This window comes from Enhydra lutris, unplaced genomic scaffold (assembly GCF_002288905.1).
Source record: "Enhydra lutris kenyoni isolate GAN:26980312 unplaced genomic scaffold, ASM228890v2 scaffoldscaffold4, whole genome shotgun sequence".
Taxonomy (NCBI): domain Eukaryota; kingdom Metazoa; phylum Chordata; class Mammalia; order Carnivora; family Mustelidae; genus Enhydra; species Enhydra lutris.
Window position 1 is genome coordinate 19,950,048 of NW_019154088.1, and position 24,689 is coordinate 19,974,736.

The window sequence follows — 24,689 nt, forward strand, 5'->3', positions numbered from 1 at the left end:
AGCTTTAGGACCATGGTCCAGGCGTTTCTTCATTTGTAACATGAGGGGTTGGACCAAATGATCAGCTCTCATGATCCGTGGTTCTAAGGATCTTGATGGTCTGGGGTGACAGCCATAGCAGCTCTAAACTTTGGGGGAAATTTGAGCAAAAAGTGGTGACTGCAATAATTTATAAAGTGATCTATAAAAATAACCTTAATAATGGATTTGAAAATCTACTAAAGGAAAAAATCATAGTGATATTTGAAGACCTTACATTGGTATAAAAAACTGCTTTCTTTTCCTAAATTGGCAGAAAGTTTTCAATTGGTAGAAGGCTTTCATTCGGTCCACTGGGGTTTTTATTCTTGTTTCTGTCACTAATTATCATAAGTTTATAAAGTAAGAGGTATGGGTTTTAGTCCCACCAGCCTACTTTGTAAATTTGGAAAGTTACTCAACCTCTATGGGTGAGAGTGTTGAGAACCCCCATATATTGGTAGTGGGAATGTAAAATGGTAGAGCTGCTAAGGAAAACAGGTTGACAGTTCCCCAAAGTGTTAAACATAGAACTGCCATATGACCCAGCAATTCCACTCTTGGATATATACTCAAGAGAACTGACAGCATGTCCACATAAAATATCATGCATACATGTTCACTGCAGCATAGCCAAAAAATGAAAACAACCCAAAATGTCCACCAACTGATGGATACACAAATTGTGGTATGTCCGTACAGTGGGATATTATTCAGCAATAAAAAGGAATGAGGTATTGATACGTGCTATCACATGGATGAACTTTGAGAACATTATGCTAAGGGAAAGAAGCCAGTCACAAAAGACAACACATTTTATGATTCCATTTATAAAAGTGTCCAGAACAAGCAAACCTATAGAGAAAGAAAATATATTTGTGCTTGCCTCGCTTGAGGGAGTGGGGACTATGGAGGTGGGATATGGTAGTGGATGAGAATGCTGGTGCTAATGGGTATAAGAATTGTTTTTAGAGTGATGGAAATGTTTTAAAATTACATTATGGTGATTGTACAACTCTGTAAATATACCAAAACCTATTGAACTATACGAATATAGTTTACAGAATGGATAAAATTTATAATATGTAAATTATCTATCAATGAAGCTGTTTTTAACAATTGAATTTTGGGGGCATCTGGCTGGCTCCGCTGGAAGAGCATGCAACTCTTGATCTTGGCATCATGGGTTCAAGCTCCATGTTGGTTGTGGAGATTACTTAAATAAATAAACCTTAAAAAAAATGAGTGTTCAACCAGGTGATCTCTAAGGGCATTCCTAGCTTGGGCCTTCTAAATTAGCAACTCCCTCCATGGGTCTTCTCTTTGACTATAACATTGGGACAATAATGCTGAGTTGATATATTCCATAGGGATGTAATTAGTGTGAGATACTATTTCTTGTACTGGTTTCCTGCCTTTTTTGCACTGGCAATTTGGTTCCACTAGTTTGAGTTCACATTACAATAGATTCCTATTGGGCCTCCCATCTTATACCTTCTAATTCATCCTACTTAATCCTGCCACAGTCCTTCCTTAATATGGATGTTGAGCATGTTAATTCTCCCACTAAAAAAATCAGTGGTGGAACATAATCCAGTAATTATACCCAAAGTATTGGGTAAATACTGGGTATTTACCCAAAGACAATGAAAACACTAATTCAAAAACATATATGTACCCCTATGTTTATTGTAGCATTATTTATAATAGTCAAGATATGGAAGCAACCCAGGTGTCTATCAATAGATGAATGGATGAAGAAGGTGTGGTGTAGCTATACAATGGACTACTACTCAGCCATAAAACAGAATGAGGTCTTGCCATTTGCAATAACATGGACTGACCTAGAGGGTATTAGGCTGAGTGAAATAAGTCTGTTGAAGAAAGACCAGTAATGTATGATTTCATTCCATGTGAAACTTAAGAAACAAGACAAAGGGGAAAAGAAACAAAAAACCAGATTCTTAAATACGGAGAACAAACTGATGGTTGCCAGAAGGGAAAAGGGTGGGAGGATGGGTGAAATAGATAAAGGGAATTATGAGCATACTTATCCTGATGAGCACTGAGTGATGTACAGAATTGCTGAATCATGCTTTTGTATACCTGAAACTAATACAACACTGTATGTTGATTATTCATCAGGTTTTTAGAAAAGGGGAAAAATCAGTGGTGGAGTTCTGGTTCTAAGCAAGAACATACTCCACTTTGCCCTCCCATTGAATGCAGCTGTAAAAGCTTGATGGAATGCCTGAAGCAGCTATTTGAGGACTCTGGAAAGTAAATAGTACTAGGTAGGTTGGGGAAGAAGACCAGGATTTGAAGTATTGACAAATGGGTAGTGAATTTACTAGTTTTTTTCCTGTCTACTATTCATTAGCCTGACCTCAAAGGAGCCTGAAACTCAGCGGTGGGTACTGATAGCAATAAAGTCTTCCAGTCAGAGGCCTCTAGGTCTGTGTTGAGGAGCTGAAGAAAGGTGTCTTAAAGCGCTTTAGAGAGGACAGAAGTCCTCTGTTTTTCTTCTTTCTACTTTTTCTTTCTTCTTTTTGTGCTTCAGCCCCAAACAATTTCATTGTGGTAGCAGTGTGGCAATGGGGTCCAGTAGGAAGCTAAAACTCTGAGGGAGGAAAACCTTCTCCAAATGGAGCAACAGTGGTTCAAGATAATGGGGTGAACCCCCATTGTTCATTTCTGCCACCACTTAGCCCCAGACGAAGATATTTGTAGCAAGTACACCACACAGTGAGTTAAGTAAACCCCCGGTTTTCTGTCTGGAGGACCAAAGAGGGGATTCTCGGGGATCTGGAAAGTATCAGGGGTGTTTTGGAGATGGAGGAGCTTGGGAAAACAACCCTTTAAAGTTGTTCGTGAACTCCTTGGTGCTACCTTGGGCCCATGCACGGATCTGACCCTCAACAGCACACGTAGGTTTTGAGGACTAAACAATGGGACAGAGCACCACCCAAGTTTCAGACTGACCACGGCGTGTCACACATGAGACAGAACCAAACAGCATAACAAAGGCTTTGAGAACTGACACAGGGGTCACAAGCCACAAACGATGGTCAGAACTCGCAGCCTGAACTCAAATGGGTTATCTGATAAAAATATCAACATTCTCCATAAGACTGAAAGACCCAAAGTCTCAGTATAATACTAGAAGTGTCCAGGAGATGATTCAAAATTACTTGGCATATGAAGAACCAAGAAAGTCTCAATTTGCATCAAACAAGAAAATTAATAGATGTCAATTCTGAAATGACACAGAAATTTTAAAGAAGCTATCATAAAAATGCTCCAAAAAATAAAGACAATCTATCTTGAAATAAATGAAATAGGAAGTCTCAGAAAAGGATGATACAAAGAAAAACCAAACAAAAACTTTACAACTGAAAAATATAATAACAAAAATAAAAGAATTCTTTTAATGGGTTCAACAGCAGAATAGAGATGCCAGAGGAAACAGTCAGTCAAGTGAGAGGATTCGATCTAAAGAATGAAAACAGAGGGAAAATAAATTAAATAAACAACTTTAGGGACCCATGGGACCATAATGAAAGGCTTAGCATTCATGTTATTGAAGTTCCAGGGGAAAGGAGAAATTATGATGCAGACAAAATATTTGAAGAAATGACTGAAAAGGGGGCACCTGGCTGCCTCAGTTGGTTAAGCATCTGCCTTCAGCTCAGGTCATGATCCCAGGGTCCTGGGATTGAGTTCTATATAGGGCTTCCTGCTCAGTGGGGAGCCTGCTTCTCTCTCTCCCTCTGCTGTTCTTTCACTTTCTCTGTCTCTTTCAAATAAATAAATAAAATCTTAAAAAAAAAAAAAAGAAAGAAATGACTGAAAAGGTCCCAGATTTAGTGAGATGTGCAAGCTTACAGATTCAAAAAGCTCAGGGAATCTCAAAGAGGTTGAACTCAAAGAAATCCACACCTAGACACATCCTAATTAAACTGTGGAAAATCAAAGACCAAGAAAATCTTGAACGCAATCTGAGAAAAACTGTGCATTACTTGGAGGGAAAAGTAATTCAAATACCCTTGCATTTCTCATCAGAAACCATGGAAAAATGTTTCACATTTTTAAAGTGATGAAAAAAATGGAATGCGAACAAAAATTCTATATCTCACCAAAATATACTTCAGGAATGAAAGTGAAATGAAGACATTTTCAGGTGAAAGAAAACTAAGTATTGGCACTGAACTTGCTGTGTAAGGATTACCAAAATAATGCCTTCAGGCAGAAAGGAAATGGTATCAAAATGAGATTTGGGGGAAAAAATAAGACTTGCAACATTAGGAATGAAGGAGTAACAGAAACGGAGTAAACATGTGGGCAAATATAATAGAGAGTTCTTCTATTGAGTTTCTTAAAATATATTAGCTGGTTTAAAATGAAAATTATAACATTATCTGGCAGAGTTTTTGATATCCGTAGATACAATACATAAGACAACTATAACATAAAGGGGAAAGGGGCCTATGTGATAGTAAGCATCTTATATTTCACTTGACATGGTTAAGATAATGATTCTAAATAGACTAAAAGGGGCACCTGCGTGGCTCAGTCAGTTAAGCATCTGAATCTTGATTTCACTCAGGTCTTGATCTCTGGGTAGTGAGTTCAAGCCCCATGTTGGGCATGGAGCCTACTTCGAAATAACTAACTAAATAGACTGAAAATTAAATATATATTCTGTAATTCCTAGAACAAACACTAAAAAATACAAAGATAGAGTAAAAACACAGTAGACAAATTTTTTAGAGGCGGGGGAGGGGCAGAAGGAGAGAGAGAGAGAATGTTTTAAGCAGACTCCATGCCCAGCATAGAATAGAACCTGAATACCTGAATACCTGAAACTCTATATCTACTGAACAACGCCTCCCTCTTCCTCTCTCTCCTCAGCCCTGGGCAACAATCATTCTATCTTCTGTTTCCAAGGGTGTGACTGACAGAATACATTTTTTTGATCATATGGAATTAAACCAAAAGTCAGTAACTGAAAGGGAGCAAGAAAGTCTCTGAAAGCTTGTAACATTTTTTTTTTCAAAGATTTTATTTATTTGTTGAGAGAGAGGGATAGAGAGAGTGTGAATAGTAGGGAGAGGGAGAGAGAGAAATAGACACATAGGTCTTGATCCCAGGACCCCAAGATCATGACCTGGGCTGAAGGCAGAGGCTTAACTGACTGGGCCACCCAGATGCCCCTGAACAGCATACTTCTAAGTAGTCCACGGGTCAAAGAGTAAGACTCCAAGGAAACTAGAAACTGTTTTCAATTAAAAAAAAAAAGAAAAACAATGTCTCGGAATTTGTGGGATAAAGTTAGTGCTTAAAGAGAAATTTTTGGCATTAAATGCTTATGTTAGAAAAGAGAGGTCTCGAAGTCAATAACCAATGCTTCTACCTTAAGAAACAAGAAAAAGAAGAGCAAAATACATCCAAAGTAAGCAGAAGGAATGATATAATAAAGACAGTAACAGAAATCAATTAAATTTTTTAAAAAAGAGAAAAATCAATGAAAACCAAAGCTGGTTATTTGAAAGGATCAGTAAAATTGATAAACAACCCCTGGCAAGACAGATCAAGATAAAAAGAGAAGACACAGATCACCAATTCAGGAATCAAGTGGGGGGATATCACTCCAAATTCTGCAGAAAGTAAAATAATATGGAAATATTATTTGTAGCTCTATGCACATAAACTCAACAACTTAGATGAAGGGCACTGATTCCTTAAAGAAGCTCATCAAAGATGAGATATGTAACCTGAATAGTCCTACGGCTATTGAAGAATTTGAATTCAGAGTTTAAAGCCTTCTGGAAAAAAAAAAAAAAAGCCTGTGGTGGCTGCGACCACTGAGGAACTGATGCGTGCGTTGCTTAGGCCCGCGTTCCACTTTCTCGATGTAACCAACCTGGCCCTCCATTTGAAGGGAGCTATTAATACTCTACCAGCAGTTTTCTTTTTTTTTTAAGATTTTTATTTATTTATTTGACAGAGAGAGATCACAAGTAGATGGAGAGGCAGGCAGAGAGAGAGAAAGAGAGGGAAGCAGGCTCCCCGCTGAGCAGAGAGCCCGATGCAGGACTCGATCCCAGGACCCTGAGATCATGACCTGAGCCAAAGGCAGCGGCTTAACCCACTGAGCCACCCAGGCGCCCCTACCAGCAGTTTTCTGTCATGAAGCTTGTGCTCATTCCTCTAAGTCTGGGTCTGCTGAAATTCTGCCTGTGCTTTCAGACCCAAACCAATGCCTTTCATGTTCTTCCCCAGGTCCCTTAGTCCAGCAAGCCGTGTATGTCCTTGGGCACATTACTCTGGTCCCTGACAGAACTGTCTGTCTCCACGTGCCCTGCGGAGGCTTTCACCGAAGATCGCTGGACAAAGCAGCCACAGGGAAACTCGCTGCAAAAATGCTACTGCAGAGACTGTGGGATAAAGTTCCACGTGAAACGTTATTTTTTATAACTCATGACTAGAAACAAAAAAATAATTGGGAAAATCTTTACCTCTTCCCTGGGAACACCTGGCTTACCATACTCATGAGACCAGAGAGCTAACCATGTTTGGCTTTTTGTCCTGTCAGTCAGGAAGCCCAGAAACAGTTTTCAAGCGACTCTGTCCAATGTTTATGATTTTTCCCCTTTGGTCTTGATCTTCTACTTGTATTCAGGTTTTATTATTTTGTGCTTGTGTTTTCATTGTAAAGCCACCTCAAATCCTCATGGGCCTTGCTCATGGCAGGAGCTTAATAAATACCTGAATAAATGAGCCTCTGTGAAATGCATGTGCTCCTCAGAGCACTGCACCATAAGGGAATTACTTCTCAGATGGCCGCTGTCAACTGGTGAACCAAGAAAGCACTGAGCACCTATGGGGACAGATGTGGCCTATCCTCTGAGCAGCTGTCATGGGATCTAGGTGCATGCATCTTGCTCATGACTGTCCTCACTTGTGGAGAACCCACAGAAGGAAAGAGAATTGCTTAGCCAGGGCTCTAATGACATGTTTAGGTTTATGGGTTTCCTCTAAATAGGGTTGAATCCTACCTCAGAGGCCCACAGGGCTTCTGCCTGGAGCTTGTGAAATAAATAGAACCTTTTCCTTTCCCAAGGAAGAGAAGAAGATCCACAAAGCCCTTCAGAATACTCTTTCTTATCTGCAAACCACAACCTGGTGTCATGGGAATCTGCCAGCCTGGTTTGTGGGAATGTCCAAGTTCAAGTTTCATTAATGCTAACACGGTTTAATAGATGCCTTGTTTACTTCTTGGCTCAAGATGCTTCCTTTGCTCCCTACCCTGACATCACTGTCGTCAACACGATCTCAGCTTCTCATGCCACATACATGTATCAAATCCCTGTGCAAATCATAGAAATCTTAACTATATACCCTATTTCTAGTCACTCGATAGCGCTAACTCTAACAAGAGCTCAGGGTTTGTGTTTCCTCAACTAAGAGATCAGGAAAAGTTGACACACCTCAAAACCGTGTCTCACCATGTCCTCAGGACATTGGTCCTGCTGCTCCCCAAACAAACCCCCGCTGAATCTAGACAGAGCTTCCTCCTAGAGCCTGAGGGGGGATCCTCATTCAGCTCTCCCTCTGTGCCTTTGCCTGCCTCATTTCCCCTGCCTGGAATGTTCTTCTCCCTGTTGGATCACTCAGTGCATAGCTCTTGGGCCTCACTTGTCTGTCCACCACGATCTCTCTTCTCTGCATCCTTGTTTGTGACTTCACCATAATTGCCTTGAATGGCTATTTGGCTATTTTGAGGTTCTGGAGGGCAGGGATCTAGCTGCTCTTTCCTTCATTTCCCGTGTCCTCAGCTGCCAACAGTGCGAGTCACAGAGGTGGCAGTCAGTAAACGCCGGTTGAGTGACAAGCACCCAGTGCCAGGATTTAAAATACACAATTACCAGTTACTAGTCTTTAACCACCAAAGGAAGGCCCTGGGCCTGAGTGCCAAGCTAGCTTGGTGCAGAGTGATGACCAGGGGTTGGGGCTACCACCGGACCAAAGACCTCCTCAAGTTTCTAAGAGTCCTCTTGCACACCCCTACCCCAGCAGCACAGCTCACACGGAAGGGGCAGCAGACATTAAGGGTGTAAGGGCCTACTTAGCCAGAGGGAGCCATTTTGTGTTTATGCAGTGAACTTAGATTGACCCTGCCCCTCCCAGAGGAACTTACTTGCAAAGCCCAGATACAAGGGCGGGTCAGGCCAGGTGGAGACATCCAATCAGTGGGGCGCGCATATATCTACTAGGGTAAATTGAAATTCAATTGACCACCTGTGTGTGACCTAATATGACTGTGCAGTTTTCTCTGTGTGTTGCAATCTCATTGGCCACCTGTGTATAGCCAGGTTCAACCCCCTCTATAAAAGTTAGTCTGTGAGGCTGGGAGGGGTCGCCTCTTTGTAAGAGACAGCCCAAACCTGTTGGTTTGGCCCCAGCCGGTTGGTTTGATTCTCGATGCTTGGTGCAAAATAAAGCTTTGCTTGACCTTCGCTTTGTATCAGTCTCGCTCCTTTGATTACGGACCATAACAAAGGGCATTCTTCCCAGCTGCCTCTGGGTGCGGGTGGAGGCTTATGGGTTTTACCTGATCTGCATCCCTTTTCTGCAGGAGCACATGTCTTTGCGCAGGAAGAGGCTGTTCAGGGTGATGGCCCCGATCAAGAAGAAGAGCTGCTTCACAGCCTGCCTCACCAGCTCAGGGTCCAGGCCATTCTGGCACATGGTGCTGTAGAAGTAGCTCAGCTGCTGCAGGACGGAGGTCATCGTGTAGCCGTCCGTGTCATCTATGCTGGAGGACCGCTTCCGGAAGCCGGTGGGCTTCAGGCCAGAAATCCCCTGCAGGCTCTCGTACTCCAGCATGCCCTGCACTAGAGAGAAGAACACAAGCATGTCTTGCTCACACAGTGGACACAACCAGAGAACGTTTTCTATGGCTCTTCTGGGTCTGTTCCAGGAGGTGGCACGTTTTCTGCAGGAGTTAGCAGTGGTCACAGCTGTGATAGGGGAAGTGAGAAGATCAAGGACTGGGGAGCCCCACGGGGAGGAGGTGCATGGCTCTTTACAACAGCTTGGAGTCCTTCTTCTTTCAACTTCACAGGAGAGAGAGCAGGTTAACATGATAACTCATGGTCTGGAACCATTTAAAGCCAGAGTATTTAAATTTCAGAAAACTGAAGAAAGTATACAAGAATTTGAGTGGGACTTTAGGATTTCAAAAACACTTAGTGATGACCTAGGATTAGCTACATAAGTAGTAGCAGGTCTCCCTAGTCTTATCCTTCAGGGTGAATCACCGTTACAGGCAGGAAACTAAGAACCATGTACTTTTATATAGGTCATCATTTCAAGCAATTAAAAAGAATTAAAAAGTAGACATTTACATAATTAAATTTTTCTGGGTTTAAAATTATATTCTTTGTCATTGCACTGCTTATACTGGATTTATTTCATTATTTTATTTTTTAAAAAGATTTTATTTATATATTACAGAGAGAGATAGTGAGAGAGGGAACACAAGCAAGGGAGAGCCGGAGAGGGAGAAGCAGACTCCCTGCTGAGCAGAGAGCCCGACGCAGGGCTCGATCCCAGGACCCTGGGATCATGACTGAGCCAAAGGCAGAGGCTTAAAGACTGAGCCACCCAGGCACCCCTGGATTTCTTGTTTTAAGGTCTCAGGGCGACCATAAATATTTTTTGGTCATCAATTCTTTTCTTACCTATTATTGGTTGAATGTTGTTTTCCATTACAACAATGAACTGATGATAGATTCGTATCACCACATCACTCAGAATCTGTCTGTATTCTGAGAGGTCAAAATTGTTCAAGCAATTCTTATTCTGATGTGGACTATTAAGCTTCATGAATTCCTGAAAGTAATGTGAGCATATAAATATTAGAATGATACAGACATGTAGGAAATTAAATCACTACCTCTATTAGGGACATTCCAATGAGCGTCTATACTTTAAAACCCAGCGCCTGATTGTATGAAATGAGCTCTGCATGTCTGTGGTGCCGCTTATTCTCTATAACTGTCGCCATATTGCCTCCTCACCCTACAAATAGACACCCCCCCACCCCCTGCCCTGCACCTATACCATACAGTGCAGAACAAATCCCATGGAAGCTCATCAAAAAAGACTGCAAAGCCGCAAAGGAAACACACACCTGTAAGAGGCCAGGAGATGCAATACAAGAGATTCATGACTTAATTATTATAGAGCATAGATCAACCTGAAACATTTTAAAATGTGTGTTATGGACTAAATATTTATGATGTCGGAGCCCTCTCCTCCAGTGTGGCTGTATTTGAAGATGGAGCCTGTGACCAGGTTATTCAGATCAAATGAGGTCCTTAATATGAGGCCCTAATCTGATAGGGTTAGTGTCCCTTTAAGAAGAGACACTCAGGGGACGCCTGGGTGGCTCAGTTGGTTGAGCAGCTGCCTTCGGCTCAGGTCATGATCCCAGCTTCCTGGGATCGAGTCTCACATCGGGCTCCTTGCTCGGCAGGGAGCCTGCTTCTCCCTCTGCCTCTGCCTGCCATTCTGTCTGCCTGCGCTCGCTCTCTCTCCCTGTCTGACAAATAAATAAATAAAATCTTTAAAAAAAAAAAAAAAGAAGAAGAGACACTCGGGGGCACCGGGGTGGCTCAGTCAGTTAAGCATCTGCCTTTGGCTAGGGTCATGATCCCAGGGTCCTGGGATCAAGCCCCATATGGGCTCCCTGCTCAGCAGGTAGCCTGCCTCTCCCTCTCCAGCTCCCCTGTGCTTGTGTTCCCTCTCTCGCTGTCTCTGTCATAAATAAATAAAATCTTTACAAAAAAAAAAAAGAAGAAGAAGAGACACTAGGAAGCTCAGTCTGTCTTCTTCCACACCTCGTGCCCCAAGGAGAGGCTGTGGGAGGGCACAGCAGTGAGAAGAAGCCATCCACACGCCAGAACAGAGCTCTCAGCAGGAACCAGCCATGCTGGTAGGCTGGTTGAGGGTCAGACTTTGGGCCCCTAGAACTGTGAGAAAGTACATTTCTGTGGTTTAAAAGCCTTCTAGTTTGTGGTATTTTGTGATAACAGCCCAACCAGATTAATACGATATATCCAACATGTTCAAAGAGGTAAAAGAAAAAGAAAGCATTAAGAAGAGGATATAATGATAAGAGGCAGAGGTGAAAAAGAACCATTGAAATAGAAATGAAAATATGGCAATTTAAAAAAAACATTCAAACAGGGAAAAGAATGCTGTATACATGGCGGAGGGGGCAAAGAAAGGGTCAAAGATAAATGGTGTCGAATAATATCCTCTTCCATTAATGTCTCACACATGCCAGTTTGTCTTAAATGGACTGGGCTGTGCCCCCAGCTCCTTTTGGTATTCCTTTTAGTCAGAGATTGGATTATCTTTACTTACTTTTCTTCTTGTTCTATAGTACTAGTAGAGTTACTTTTATATTTTATTTTACTTTTCCTTCATTGGGACAATTAGTTATCCACCCGGAAGAAGGTATGAGGTAATTATCTCACACATCATGGGATAAATAATCACACAAGTTCTGGATAGATAAAAGCATAATTGTGAGCTCTAAATTTGAATTATAGAAGTTCAGAAGAAAGTAAGAGAAGTTCATGGTCTCAGGGCAGGGAAGAATTTCCTGAAGACACTAAAACACTTATCATAAAAGAATAGGATTGGCATACCAAAATTCAGAAATTGTGTATAACGGACTCCATAAAAAAATTATAAGACGAACCATGGTTTATCCATGATATGTAAAGACCTCGTACAAATCAGTCAGAAAAAAAATTGCCTCTAAAGAAAATGGAGACTGATGTCAGTAGACAATTTGAACAGAAACCCAAATGACCAATGAGCACATGGAGTGACTCCTTTTTTTTTTTTAAAGATTTTATTTATTTATTTGACAGACAGAAATCACAATTAGGCAGAGAGGCAGGCAGAGAGAGAGAGAGGAGGATGCAGGCTTCCTGCTGAGCAGAGAGCCCGACGCAGGGCTCGATCCCAGGACCCCAGGATCCTGACCCGAGCCGAAGGCTGAGGCTTTAACCCACTGAGCCACCCAGGCGCCCCTCTTTTTTCTTTTTTTTAAAAGAAAAGATTTATTTTATTGAGAGATTTATTTTACTTATTTTAGAGAACATGAGAGCAGGGAAAAGGGCAGGAGAGAGAAAGAAAATCTCCAACAGACTCCCCGTTGAGCATGGAGCCCTACGTGGGCTTCATCTCTTAACTCTGAGATCATGACCTGAGTGGAAACCAAGAGTCAGACACTCAACAGACTGAGCTACCCAGGTGCCCCTCCATGGAGTGAGTCCTCACCTCACTAGTGATCAAGTAATTGCAAATTAAGTCAACAAGGTATTATTTTATACCAATGAGGTTGGTAAATAATTAAAGTGCCTGTCAATATCAAGTGTTGGTGAAGGGATGACACTGGAAACTTCATACACTGCTGGTGGGACCATTAATGGTACAAACATTTGAGAGAGCAGTGAAAACCCTGAAAACTACCTTATTATTTTAGGTCAGTGACATTTTAGTCTGTGAGTACGTGAAGGTGGAGAATTCCTTTCTGTTGGGAGCAGAGCTGGAATGGCAAAGGATGTACATACAGATTGTGGAGGAATGATCAGAATCCTGCAGAGAAAAGAGCTCCAAAGAAACAGTCATGTTGGTCTAAAGGTTGGATTTTAGAATCATGATACTGAATACTTCAGAATGTCACAACCAGAAACAAACTTAAAAATCATCTTACTTTGTTATTATTATGATGCTTTTACTAATTATTATTATTTTTAAGATTTTATTTATTTGAGAGAAGGGGGAGGGGCAGAGGAGAGGGAGAAGCAGACTCCCTGCTGAACAGGGCTCATTCCAGGACTGAGGAATGGTGACCTAAGCCGAAAGCTTATCGGACTGAACTACCCAGGGGCCCTGACCTCATTGATTTAAAACTCAGGGAAAACTGAGACCTAGTATCATGCCCAAGGTCCTGGCCTCTTGCTAAGTCTTCTGGCTGTGACTTCTGTCTGACCAGTGATGTGAAGTTGGCCTCCTGGCTGAGAAGGAGACTGGGAAGCCATCTGGAGCAGAGGCTACCCCTGAAGCTGGGGATGTCCCCAATCGCTGTGGTGAGCTCTTGCTCACAAGGAAGTTAGAGACCAGCAGTCTGCACAGAACACAGAACAGGCAAGTGTCCCTACCTCTTCTCCACTGTACTGCTTCAGGCAGTTGAGGAAATGACACGTATTGGAAAGCCAAAAAGACAGCATCTCAAAATCGTCTACATGTTCCTTAAAAACAAAAACAAACAAACAAACAAACAAACAAACCAAGAAAGACAAAGTTGGATCTGGTGACTCCTGGTGCCTTTGAGCCAAGATCACATGAATCTTACCAGTTTGGTCAGTTCATGGCTTTTGATCAGAATGAATTCTTCTTTTATTCACCAAAGACTTTACTCAATTTATACTATAACAATAAGCTCTTATGTTTATTTAGCAGGTTCTGGTTTGCAAAGTATTTCTGATGATGAAACTTCCTGGTAAAGCTAAGTCTGGGTCCTCGCTTTCCAGAGCTCACGTTCTGACCGAGAAGAATGTTGTTCATAACATCACATACACAGGACATAATTAAATGGGTGCTGAGCTCCTGCACAGTGGTCCTAGACTAGACTCCAAACGCTCAGGGGATGCAAGGATGCTGGTGAAAGAGGGCAGCTGAGAAAGTCTCCTACAAGCAGGGAGAATACTGTCCTTGAAGGAAAGGGCTGGAGGGACAAGAGCTCCGAAGTGAGGACACTGCTGGGGAGAGTAGCTGAGCTTGTGGGGCAGTGGGAAGAGGCACAGAGAAGGTAAAGAGGTACCGTGGTCAGAGGTAAGTGGAAAACTGGGAAAGTCCCAGAATTTGAAGGACAAAGTAGGAGTGTTTCAGAGAGGAGGGCCTAGTGGTTCCATCTACGAGAGGAGGGTAAAAAAGAAGGGAAAACCATTGGATTTAGCAAGAGGAATCATAGGTGATCTTTCTGTGGAGTGACAGGAGCAGAAGCCAGACTGCCAGAACTGGGGGAGCCTGTTAGTGTGAGCACCTCGGCAGTCGGGGCGGGGTGGATGGAAAGGCACAGAGACTATGGGGTATGTGGGCATGTCCTGGCCACTCAAAAAGGCAGAGGCCAAGAAGTCACTAGGGAAACGGAGACGGGAGATGCTGGTGGGAAAGGATTTATACTCTTCATGCCTGCATCTTTTAGTTTCTAAATATTTAAATATTCCAGAGCAGCAAAACGAGGCAAATACTGTGTGCCTATAGCCTAGAAATGCACGTGTGCCCTAAAACCCATGGGTGCCCCTTCCAAGAGCCCTCTGGTGGCTCTCGTGAATATAGCGACCAGGAAGCACTCAACAACAGACAAGTGTTAATTCTCTACTCTTAACTCCTGCTGAATGATGAATCTTCAGAGCGGGGGAATCTCACCTTCTGAGCGGGTAGAGGTGATAGGGGTGGTGGTTACCAGGTTGAGGCCTTGGAGGTAAGGCCTTGAGGTCTATGTGCTAATCTTTAGCCTTAGGGATCCCTGACCGAACTTGTCTTTTCCAGACAGCTTGGCTTCTTTCCTTGGGTGGGCCTCGGACTTGTCTGAGGAATTCCGTGGCTCACCGAAGAGGAGAGGTGAAGGACGGCCCAATGACGAAGACTTAAAGTATTCTTAAAGTAACCAAAATACCAAAGGCTAATGTCAAAGGCAGTTCCTACCTTAACCACCTGCTTGATGCCATTGATGGTGCTGTTCATGAGGGACTTGACCATACTGGCATCATTCCGAGAGTCCGCGTAGCGCACACACATGAACAGGATGTGAGCCGGCAGCCCTGGGATCATGTTCACCACCACGCCGCGCGGCTTCAAGTCTGGAACAGACAGAGCTGATGAGGACTACGGCTGATAGTCAGCTCTCCCTATATGGCCCAGGCCTTGTTTGCTTTTCTGTACTTGATACAGTGCCTGAATGAACGAGGAATTCAGTCTGGCAAAAATACAAAGGTACCACCTGTTCCTCTTACTTCTCATTTGCCAAGTACTTTCTCTTTTTTAAAAGGCTGAAATTCGGGGCACCTGGGTGGCTCAGTGGGTTAAAGCCTCTGCCTTCGGCTCAGGTCGTGGTCACAGGGTCCTGGGATTGAGCCCCGCATCGGGCTCTCTGCTCAGTGGGGAGCCTGCTTCCTCCTCCTCTCTCTGCCTACCTCTCTGCCTACTTGTGATCTCTGTCAAATAAATAAATAAAATCTTAAAAAAAAAAAAAAGGCTGAAATTCAGACAGAATTTGTGCTTCTTCCTGGCCTAGAGACCCTAGACTTCAGACCTCCAATATAAGGGAGGAGACCCACGTCCACGCCCCCGATTCCAGCCTCTAATGAGGAGGGTGGGATATGATCTCAGTGACCACATGCACCCCTTGAATCGGGAAAATAGACACACAATAATCCTGTAGAGAAGGCCTTGCTGGCCTTGAACAGAAGAGAATGGCAGGGGGAGAGAGGGGGGAGTAAAGGGAAGAGAGAAACTTTATAGAATGAACTCAGGTAAGCAAACAAGAAACTCCCCATGGCTGCATTAAGAAAAGGAATGAAGAGGCCCTACAGCTGTGCACCTGTGAGGGTAGAAAGGAAAGGGTCCTGGGGCTCATGTGCTCTGTGCGGGGATGAGGGTGTCACTTAGAAGAGGAAGTTAGGCTACACATCAGTTTTCTACTTTAAGATCTTGAGATCAGCTGATAGAAAGAAAGTCAGCTTTTCTCCCTCCCACTGGAAAACCATGTGATTTTCATGGTGAAGACAGTCTATTAAGATTGGTTCTAAGACCACCAGCCCTTGAGTATGTATGTTGGCATATTCCTGTAACAGAGGTGGGCCGGGAAGCCTGCATCACATTGCCTGCAAATAAAATTCTCAGTGGAAATCAAAAGGAACAGGGAGCCACAGTTACTTCCACCATAGCTCCTGTACTAAGACACAAAAATGAGAGGCTGTGTCTTCTATCTGGATACTATGATTAGACTTTGGAAGGGGTAAGGGCAGCACATTTTTTTTTTTTTTTTTTTTTGACAGGGAGCGATCACAAGTAGGCAGAGAGGCAGGCAGGGGTGGGGTGGGGGAAGCAGGCTCCCCGCTGAGCAGAGAGCCCGACGCGGGACTCGATCCCAGGACCCTGAGATCATGACCTGAGCCAAAGGCAGAGGCTTACCCACTGAACCATCCAGGTGCCAGGGAAGCACTTCTTAACTGAGGGCAATTTTGGCTCCCTTGGGATGTTTGGCAATGTCCAGAGATATTTTTATTGTCATGACTAGGGGTTGTTACTGGTTTCCAGAGGGTAGGAGTCAAGGATGCTACTTAATATCCTATAGTGCACAGCCCCCCACAATGACCAATTATCTGCTTGCCAGTGTGGAGGTTGAAAAACCCTGGGCTAGGAGAAGCAGCGGCCCCCACCCAGGATGGGAGCAATGAGTGATGGAGCGGACATTCAGAGTTCCAGGTCTCACTACCAAGAATGAGGTTTTGGATGAGCTTGTCCTCATCTTCCGTCTTGTATTCCAGCATTCCAAGGTACTCCCTGGGTCTTGAGGACAATAGGCCATCATTGCCTATAGGCAGAGGCAAACAATCAGTTAAATTCACAGAAACAACTTCTACTGGCTTTATAACGAGCCTACTCTGTCTCTCTCTATCCCATTCTGACTGGCTGGCACATGAACACGTGTGGCTTTCAGATAAATAAAACTTGACTAATCCTGAAGAGCTCCTCTGGTAGTGAGTCATGTCTGCAAGTCTATCCATGAGTATTGCTGCTGCTGGGAAGCTGGAGTTATCCTTGAAGAGAGCCTCATGAGAGCCAGCATGAATCCAGCACCATGCAGATAAGAAAGCCAACCAAGATATTGCTTCTTTCTGACTGTGACTGATGCCACAGTCAAGAAAACAAGATTCATGGAACAGTTGGTGAGCAAAGTACCGAACTGCATGATCCCAAGGGGATCTGTATTGGTTTTCTATGTGCTGTAACAATTTACCACAAAGTTAGTGGCTTAAAATACCACAGATTTTCCCAGAAGACTGAAATGGACCTTGCCTGTAGGACTGAAATCAAAGTGTCAGCAGAGCTGAGTTCTGGAAGCTCTGGGGGAGAATCCGTTTCATACCTTTCTCAGCTTCCGGAGGCTGTCTACACCCCCCAGCTTATGGCCGTAACACTCTGACCTCTGCTTCTGTCACCATGTCCCCCTCTCTCTCTGCTTCCATTGTCATATCACCTTCTTTCACTCTGGCATTCCTGCCACCCTCTTATAAGGTCTCTTGTGATTGTACTGGGTCCCCTAGATAACCCAGGGTAATCTCCGCATTGCAAGATCCTTAATTTAATCACATTGGCAAAATCCCCTTTGCCGTGTAAGTAACACAGTCACAGGTCCTGGGCTTTGGGGTGTGGACATCTTTGTGTGTGCCAGAGTCTGCCCTCTGGTCACCAAAGATTCATGTCCGTTCTGAGAGGAGATGTGATGACAGAAACAGAGGTTAGAGAGTCAGAAAGAGTCTGAAGATGCTATTCTATTGAATTTGAAGATGGAGGAAGGGACCCATGAGCCAAGAAATGTGGGTGGCCTCCAAAAGCTGAGAAGGCGAGGGAAAATGTTCTCCCCTAAAGCCTCAAGAAGAAACATAGCCCTGATGACATATTGATTGTAACTCTCTGAAAACCATTTTGGACTTCTGACCTCCATTTATCATCTTAAGATGATAAATTTGTGTTGTGTTAAGCCGCTAATCTTATGCTGACTTGTTTCAGCAGCTGTAGGAAATTAATACAGGGGCCATAAGAATTCTTACAGAAGGGGATGGAACAAATGAAGGAGGCAGCACAGCAGTTAGGCCAAGAAGAATGAGAAGGGTCTGGTGGGTGGAAAACAAGGTGGTGCAGGTAACAAGTTACCAGAACTTTCTTATTATTGTATGAGACTTTCACCTGCTAATATGCTAGCCCTGTTTCCTTGGAGACTAATCAAGGTAGAATGTCAATAGTCTTACTAAGCAATACTGTTTATGTTAAGAATGGCGTCTGATTGGTATCCTGCATCTGGACCTGGAAGAATAAGAAAGAAAGCAGAACTATCCGATAAGCCCATTATACTCTGGGTATTCTTGAGTGTGGTGACTTGTATCTGGGCATGTTCCTTGCAGGGACTCTGGAAGCAAATGGCACTGATGGAGCGTTCAGAAGATGTTGGCTTCCTACCAAGAGTCATGTGGCCGAGCCTAGAGGCAGATGCTACAGCCCATTAGACCCTCAGGTGACTGGATCCTTGCTGACGACTTTATGGCCCTTAGAGCTAGAGCCCTAGAGTTAAGTTGCTCCTGCATTCTTGACTCTCAGAAACTCTGCGTTGCTATGTGTGTGTTGTTTAAAGTTCCTAAATTTGGGGATAAGTTTGTTGTATGACAATAGATAACTAATAAAGGAAGGGAAGCCAATGTACTCCACTTTAGCCCCATGGAATTGGAGGAGGTAGTAGAAAGGCAAAGGAGGTAGTCTTGGAGGCAAAGAGGGGCCAGGACTCAGGAACAGAAGTGAGGAGTGGGAGGTGGATTTTGGAAATCCTTGTGTTGAGGTTGTAGTTCATTCATTCCTTCCAACAACAGGGACACAATGGGGCCTTGGGAAGGGCAGACATGGTCCCTGCCCTCATGGGGCAGACTGGCATTTATCATTAATGATTGAAGGAGAAAGATCCTCATGTTGGTGGTGAGCATTTTGAGACTGAGGTGAGAGTGGGGTAAATAACAGTAAAGGAGGACTTCAAAGAAATGAATAGAGAAAAAGGAACAGACAGTTAGAGATACAGCCTTTGCTATCCAGGTTGGGAGGAAGAGGAAGCAATATGGAAGCAGGATCAAGAGAGCAGAAGAGAGAAGTCAGAAAAGTTCAGTGACTCAGAAGCAGACGGAAGGTCGTGAGGGCATTCAAAGTGAGAAGTTCGGTCAATGTACAGGACTCCTGTCTAGCTTCTCAATTCTCTACTTCTTTCTTGTAACAGAAATAGAGGTATTGATCCTATGTAACTGGGAGAGGAAGAGAATTTCAAAGCAGTTATAATGGAAACTTGTTCACAGTTTCATTTTTACCGGGTAAGAATTAATAGCAGATGAGATTAGAAGTATTCATTATGGGATGTCTTACAATTCCATGAGTGCATCTGCAATTATCTGCAATAATAGCTGATGAGCTATTCTCTGACCCAAAGGATCTTTCCATTGGCCCATCACTGAGCCCTAAACTGCTCCCTCACAAACTGTCCCATTTGAGAATCGTTCCTTTGACTCTCAAAGACTCTGGACCACTTCAGGAAACAAACAATGCTTGTTGACCTTATCTGACAGTTCAAAAGGCAGGAAAGGGAATGTTATTTTTCCTACCCTTTTCAATCGTCTTGGTTAGAGTCTTGACTTGATCTTGTAGCTTTTTAATCACTCTGTCCTTCATGTCTAACTCTTCTTCAAGATCCTACAGAAATCAAAAGAAACAAAGACATTCGCTTAGAAGCATTTTAATCTGTGTTTTGGTAACAGCTTCATTAACATACCACCCAATTCACTTTGAAGGACACATCCGGTTGTTTTCTAAAGTCAGCTAGACAACCATCACCATCATCTAATTCTGGAACATTTTTGTCACACCAGAAAGAAACGTGTAACTTGTTCCTCTAGTCCCTTCCAGTCCTTGGCAATCACTGATCTACTTCCTGACTCTGTATTATTTGCCTCTTCTGGACGCTTAACATAAGTGGAATCATAAAATGTGTGGCCTTTTGTGTCTGGCTTCTTTCACTTAGCATAACGTGTTCAAGTTTCATCAGTTTCAAGTATGTATCAGCCCTTCATTCCTTTTTGTGGCTGAATAATATCCCAGTGTATAGATAAGGCATATTTATCTTGATCTCTTTTTCCCTTAATGAAGTAATGCCCATAATAAAGAATTGAAAAATACAAATGTGTGAAAACAGGTTCTCTGGATATCAGAAACTGGAGGCAGAAAAATTATAGAGATTTGGGTCCTGGCTTTGCGTTTCCTTCCTGATAAGGGGGTGCCCTTGCTCATGCAGAATTTGGCCCAGGAACCAGCAGAGTCCTGGATGCCTACAGATATTTCTTAGAAAGAACAGAGTATGGTAGGTTCTTCCTGAATTCTGAGGGTTTTGGCTCAGAAAGAATTCAGGCTTCTGAGATCCAGCAGTGCCTGGCATGCAGTCACTACAGCCGAGCGGTCCCTGGGGAGTCTTGGCACCAAGGAAAAATGCTATTTCTACGCTGTGACCACTTCTCCCCTGCTACGGTTCTGGGTCTCTGGCTAAACAGGTTAGGAAATTTTTTTGGCTTTACAAGTCGGGGTGTGGGTACAGTTTCCTCCCTCCTGTCTCAGTCCATTCTAAGATACTTCTAATAATAACAGTCACTAGTCGATGAGAACCAGGAGGAAACCACTGTCCATGTTTTGATTTATTTCATTCCTTTCTTTTGTTCTAATATGGCACATACAAATTTTATGAAATTGGGATCATACTGCATATAAAGTTTTAAATTCTGTATTTTTCTCTCATTATATTGAAGACACTTTTTCATGTCATTGGCCATATATGCCATCTGTCATTTTAACACGTAAGTCATATGATATACAACAATTTATTCTATCCACTATTGTTGGATATGTATCCTTTTGCTATAATTAATAACATTACGATGAACACTCTGAACAAAAATCTTTATTCACATATCTAATTACTTAGGATAGTAAGATATTAGAAATTGCATGACTGAGTCAAAAAGAATGTGATTCCCAAGGTTCGTGATACTTGCTTCCGAATCACCCCTGAGAAAGTTGATGCCAATTTCTATTCCCGGAAATCACGTGTGAGGGTGCCCCCTGCAAGGCGTTTTCAGCAGCACCGTAAGATCTCTATTACTTGAGGAGCAACAATAACATCTAGTTTTAATTTTTCATTTCTTTGATAAATAGTGAGATGATCACTAAAAGTTTTTTTTTCCTTTTTTTATTTTTATTTTTATTTTTTTAGGATTTTATTTATTTATTTGACAGAGGGAGATCACAAGTAGACAGAGAGGCAGGCAGAGAGAGAGATAGAGAGAGAGAGAGGGAAGCAGGTTCCCTGCTGAGTAGAGAGCCCGATGCGGGACTCGATACCAGGACCCTGAGATCATGACCTGAGCCGAAGGCAGCGGCTTAACCCACTGAGCCACCCAGGCGCCCCCCTTTTTTAAAGAAGGATTTTTCTTTGACTCAAAAATCATGTCTTGGGCCAAATTGTGTCTCCTCAAAAAATTTATGTCTACTTAGAACCCCAGAATGTAACCTTATTTAGAAACAAAGTCTTTACAGTTGCAATTAAACTAAGGATCAATATGAGGTCATCTAGATTAGGGTGGGTCCTAAATCCAGTGAGATTCTCCTTCTAATAGAAAAGGACACAGAGAGATACAGCTGCATGAAGGCTCAGGCAGAGTTCGGAGTTATGCTGCCCCAAGCCCAGGAATGCTGGGAGCCACCAGCAGCGGGAAGACACAAGGCAGGATTTTCCCCTAGAGATTTTGGAGGAGCATGGCCCTGTTTCACCTTGAATGGCACTTCTGCCCTTCACAACTGTGAGAACAAATTTTTGGTGTTTTAAGCCGGCCAATTTGTGCTAATCTATTATGGCAGCTCTAGGAAACTAATGTGATGAAGTCCCTTTGTGGGCAAAATCCACCCCTTTATATAGAAATTACATTCTTTTGTTGTATATGAATACAACACCGAGGTTACTCATTGGCTCGGGCATACGCTGTTGGAGGGAACGTGCAGCTGTGAGTGTGCCCTGGCTCTGTGCACCGTGGCCCAGCCCTGCCTGGGAACAGAGCCAGGCACACGGAGGGCTCCTGAGGAGGGACGCTGAGTGGGCTTCACTGCCCCCTCTGATGCTGGAGCATCAGAAACAAACTCCTACAAACCCCACACAGCTCAGGGGCTGAGCTGCACGCCCACAGGGAGGGAGTGGATATTCACGTGAGGCAAGATGCGCAACACCCACAACCCCCCATCCGCCCTCTCCCTGACTACTGGCTCCAGCTCAGGCTCCCGGGACGCGGGCTTCAGCGCAGAAGGCAGGACCACCTCTCCCAAAAGCTCAGCAGCCAGTTGCTTATCTGCCATGACCCGAGGAGGCTACTCTCTGAGAAAGTTGTATCCCCCTCAGAAAAAGACAGTCATCATCTAGGTGCCCGGACTGGAATTTGTTACTTTCTGGTAAGCTCTGTGGATTCCTTTGGATATAATTACTCATCAGTTAAATCCTGATCCTGCAAAATAGGGTTTTACCCTATTGTGGTTTTCCTGTGAGATAAGAAATGGCGGGGGGGGGGGGGGGGGGGGGGCTGACAACAGGGGGCGGGGCCTGTGGGCCTGTCCAGGCTTCCGACCACTACCTGGTGAGCCCTTCCCGGGTCACAGTCTTGGAGGTTGCCAGGCCAGGAAGGGGCCTTAGTATGTCCGCCTCCCAGGAAAGTGTCCCATCTGCCACTATGGTGCTTCCCAGTCCTGTGGATTTCACACACCAATCACATCTCCAGAGAATTGCTGGGGACTGACTTAGAGTTGCCTAATTTTATTTTGACCAGGGCATTTATAATTTGATGAAGATTTGAACAATTTAAAATGTTTGCCATCTACCATCATGATCATTTCATAGAGGAACACTTGACTTGAAAAATTGTAGGAAGGGCATGCCTGCAAAGAAAGCATGGCCCTTTAATGGGGAAAAGCTTTCTGTAGACCAGAACATCATCATCTCAGATGGGTGCCATCCCTGGGACAGTGCTCATCTCTCCTCTTGTTCTCCCTTTACTCTATTGGACACTTTCCTGGTGTGGCCCATGAAAGTCCCCAAGGCTCCCTAGCAGAAGCCCATAACTCGGAGACCACCTGTGTGCTGAGGTAAGGACACAGAGTGCTCTGACGGAAGTGGCTTTTGATCTGTAGCTGTTCACCGTGTGCTTTAGGTGGCATGTCCCCCCACTTTCAGTGACATCTGCACACAGTCATTTATCAACAATGGAAGACTTTTCACCCTGTTTTCCATAGTTAGACGAGACGCTTCCTGCCGGAAGGTACTCCTGACTTCACTCTCAGTTTCAAATTGTTTCTTCAAGTGCTCGCTGGCCTCCTGCATTTCTTGAATCTTACTGATCAGCTTCTCTTTCTCTTTGGTGTGTATTTCATTTTGGGCCTCTAGGGTCCTGAGAAAAAGATAAAGGAAATTTTGGCATCAGTTTGACCGTCATGGAGAAGTCACTCATTGTCATAGCAAACACTGATTATTTCTAAAGACAGAAAAATACTTGGGCCAAATGATGTATAAAGTGAATAGTACCTGAATAGGAAAGTCTTTGAGGTGGGGGTGGGGGTGGGGGTGAAGATCAGGGCTGGCTGGGTATGGAGCTGCCCACGGTTGCCCCAGTCTCCTTAACTTGATAAGAGATTCTTGCCTCCACTCTGCCAAAGGATGCTGATGGCTGCCCCAGGACACCCACATCCACTCACACCCTTATGACCAAAAGTCCAGTGATTAGGTCCTATGTGAATGGCCTGGGGGCCAGACTCTCAAAAACCCAGGTAGAAGAGAAGTAGAGATTCAAGACTGTGTCTCACCATTTTCCTACTATTTGGGACCCTCATTTCACCACCATCCTACCAATAAAGTCACATGACTAAAATGCTCCCTAGGACATAGGGCATCCGTGTACGGCTCTGAAAGTTAAGTGTGTCAGCCTGCTGGCGGCAAAACATTTTCTCTGCAAGGCTCTGCCTCAGCACCAGGCCCTTTGCAGGTCAATTTGCACATCTGGGGGGATCCTCCGCAAAGACTCTCTGTCACATGGATTTCAAGCCTGACCCTACTCTGAGAAAATCTGTTCTCTCCCGCACAATCTTATTTCAGCAGTTTTTTGAACAGATAATCTATGTTCTAAGGGCATAAAAGGTGAAAATTATGTCCCCACCACTGGGCACCAGCCATCCAGTTACCCTCCCTGGAACAAGCAATGTCTTGATTCCTGTATGTTCTCCCAGGTGTGTTTGTGTGTGTGTATGTGTGTGGTGTATACATATGTGTTTCTTTCCTTCACATCTGAATGGTAATAGATCATCTACCTTAATTAGCACCTTGCTTTTTTGGCTTTATAACATATCTTGGTTTCTCCCACAATTTCAGAAAAGAAAGCATTGCATGAGCATGAGCTCGAAGAGCATACACATTAACACTTACTTTCTTTGTGTTCCTTCCTCTTCACGATTACAGTTCAACTGATTAGACAATTCTTCCAGTTTGCCTGTAGTGGGAAGAACTGTCTTTACTTTGGGGTCCACATCATGTTTTGATTTACATTGGGTCTTGCTTTGAAACAGTCCTAAGATGTTTCCTGCTTGAGATTAGGTTTTGTTTGGTCTGAACAATGTTTAAAATTTTTCAAAGCCATTATTCCAAAATTGTGATATTCCACATAAAAATCTGGCTTTCTGGCTTTTCT

General features: G+C 43.6%; 1 protein-coding gene across 1 annotated transcript in view; it reads right to left on the reverse strand.

Annotated features, from left to right (window-relative positions):
- LOC111161395 (myosin VC) overlaps window positions 1-24,689 on the reverse strand; it is a 100,525-nt gene that overhangs the window by 4,033 nt on the left and 71,803 nt on the right. Inside the window, exons 31-38 of the mRNA XM_022525016.1 lie at window positions 24,428-24,491; window positions 23,231-23,399; window positions 19,530-19,617; window positions 16,607-16,705; window positions 14,815-14,969; window positions 13,266-13,355; window positions 9,765-9,915; window positions 8,633-8,915 (exon numbers count right to left, since the gene is read on the reverse strand). Of these exons, the coding sequence (XP_022380724.1) occupies window positions 8,633-8,915; window positions 9,765-9,915; window positions 13,266-13,355; window positions 14,815-14,969; window positions 16,607-16,705; window positions 19,530-19,617; window positions 23,231-23,399; window positions 24,428-24,491 (1,099 nt within the window). The remainder of the gene's footprint in view (window positions 1-8,632; window positions 8,916-9,764; window positions 9,916-13,265; window positions 13,356-14,814; window positions 14,970-16,606; window positions 16,706-19,529; window positions 19,618-23,230; window positions 23,400-24,427; window positions 24,492-24,689) is intronic.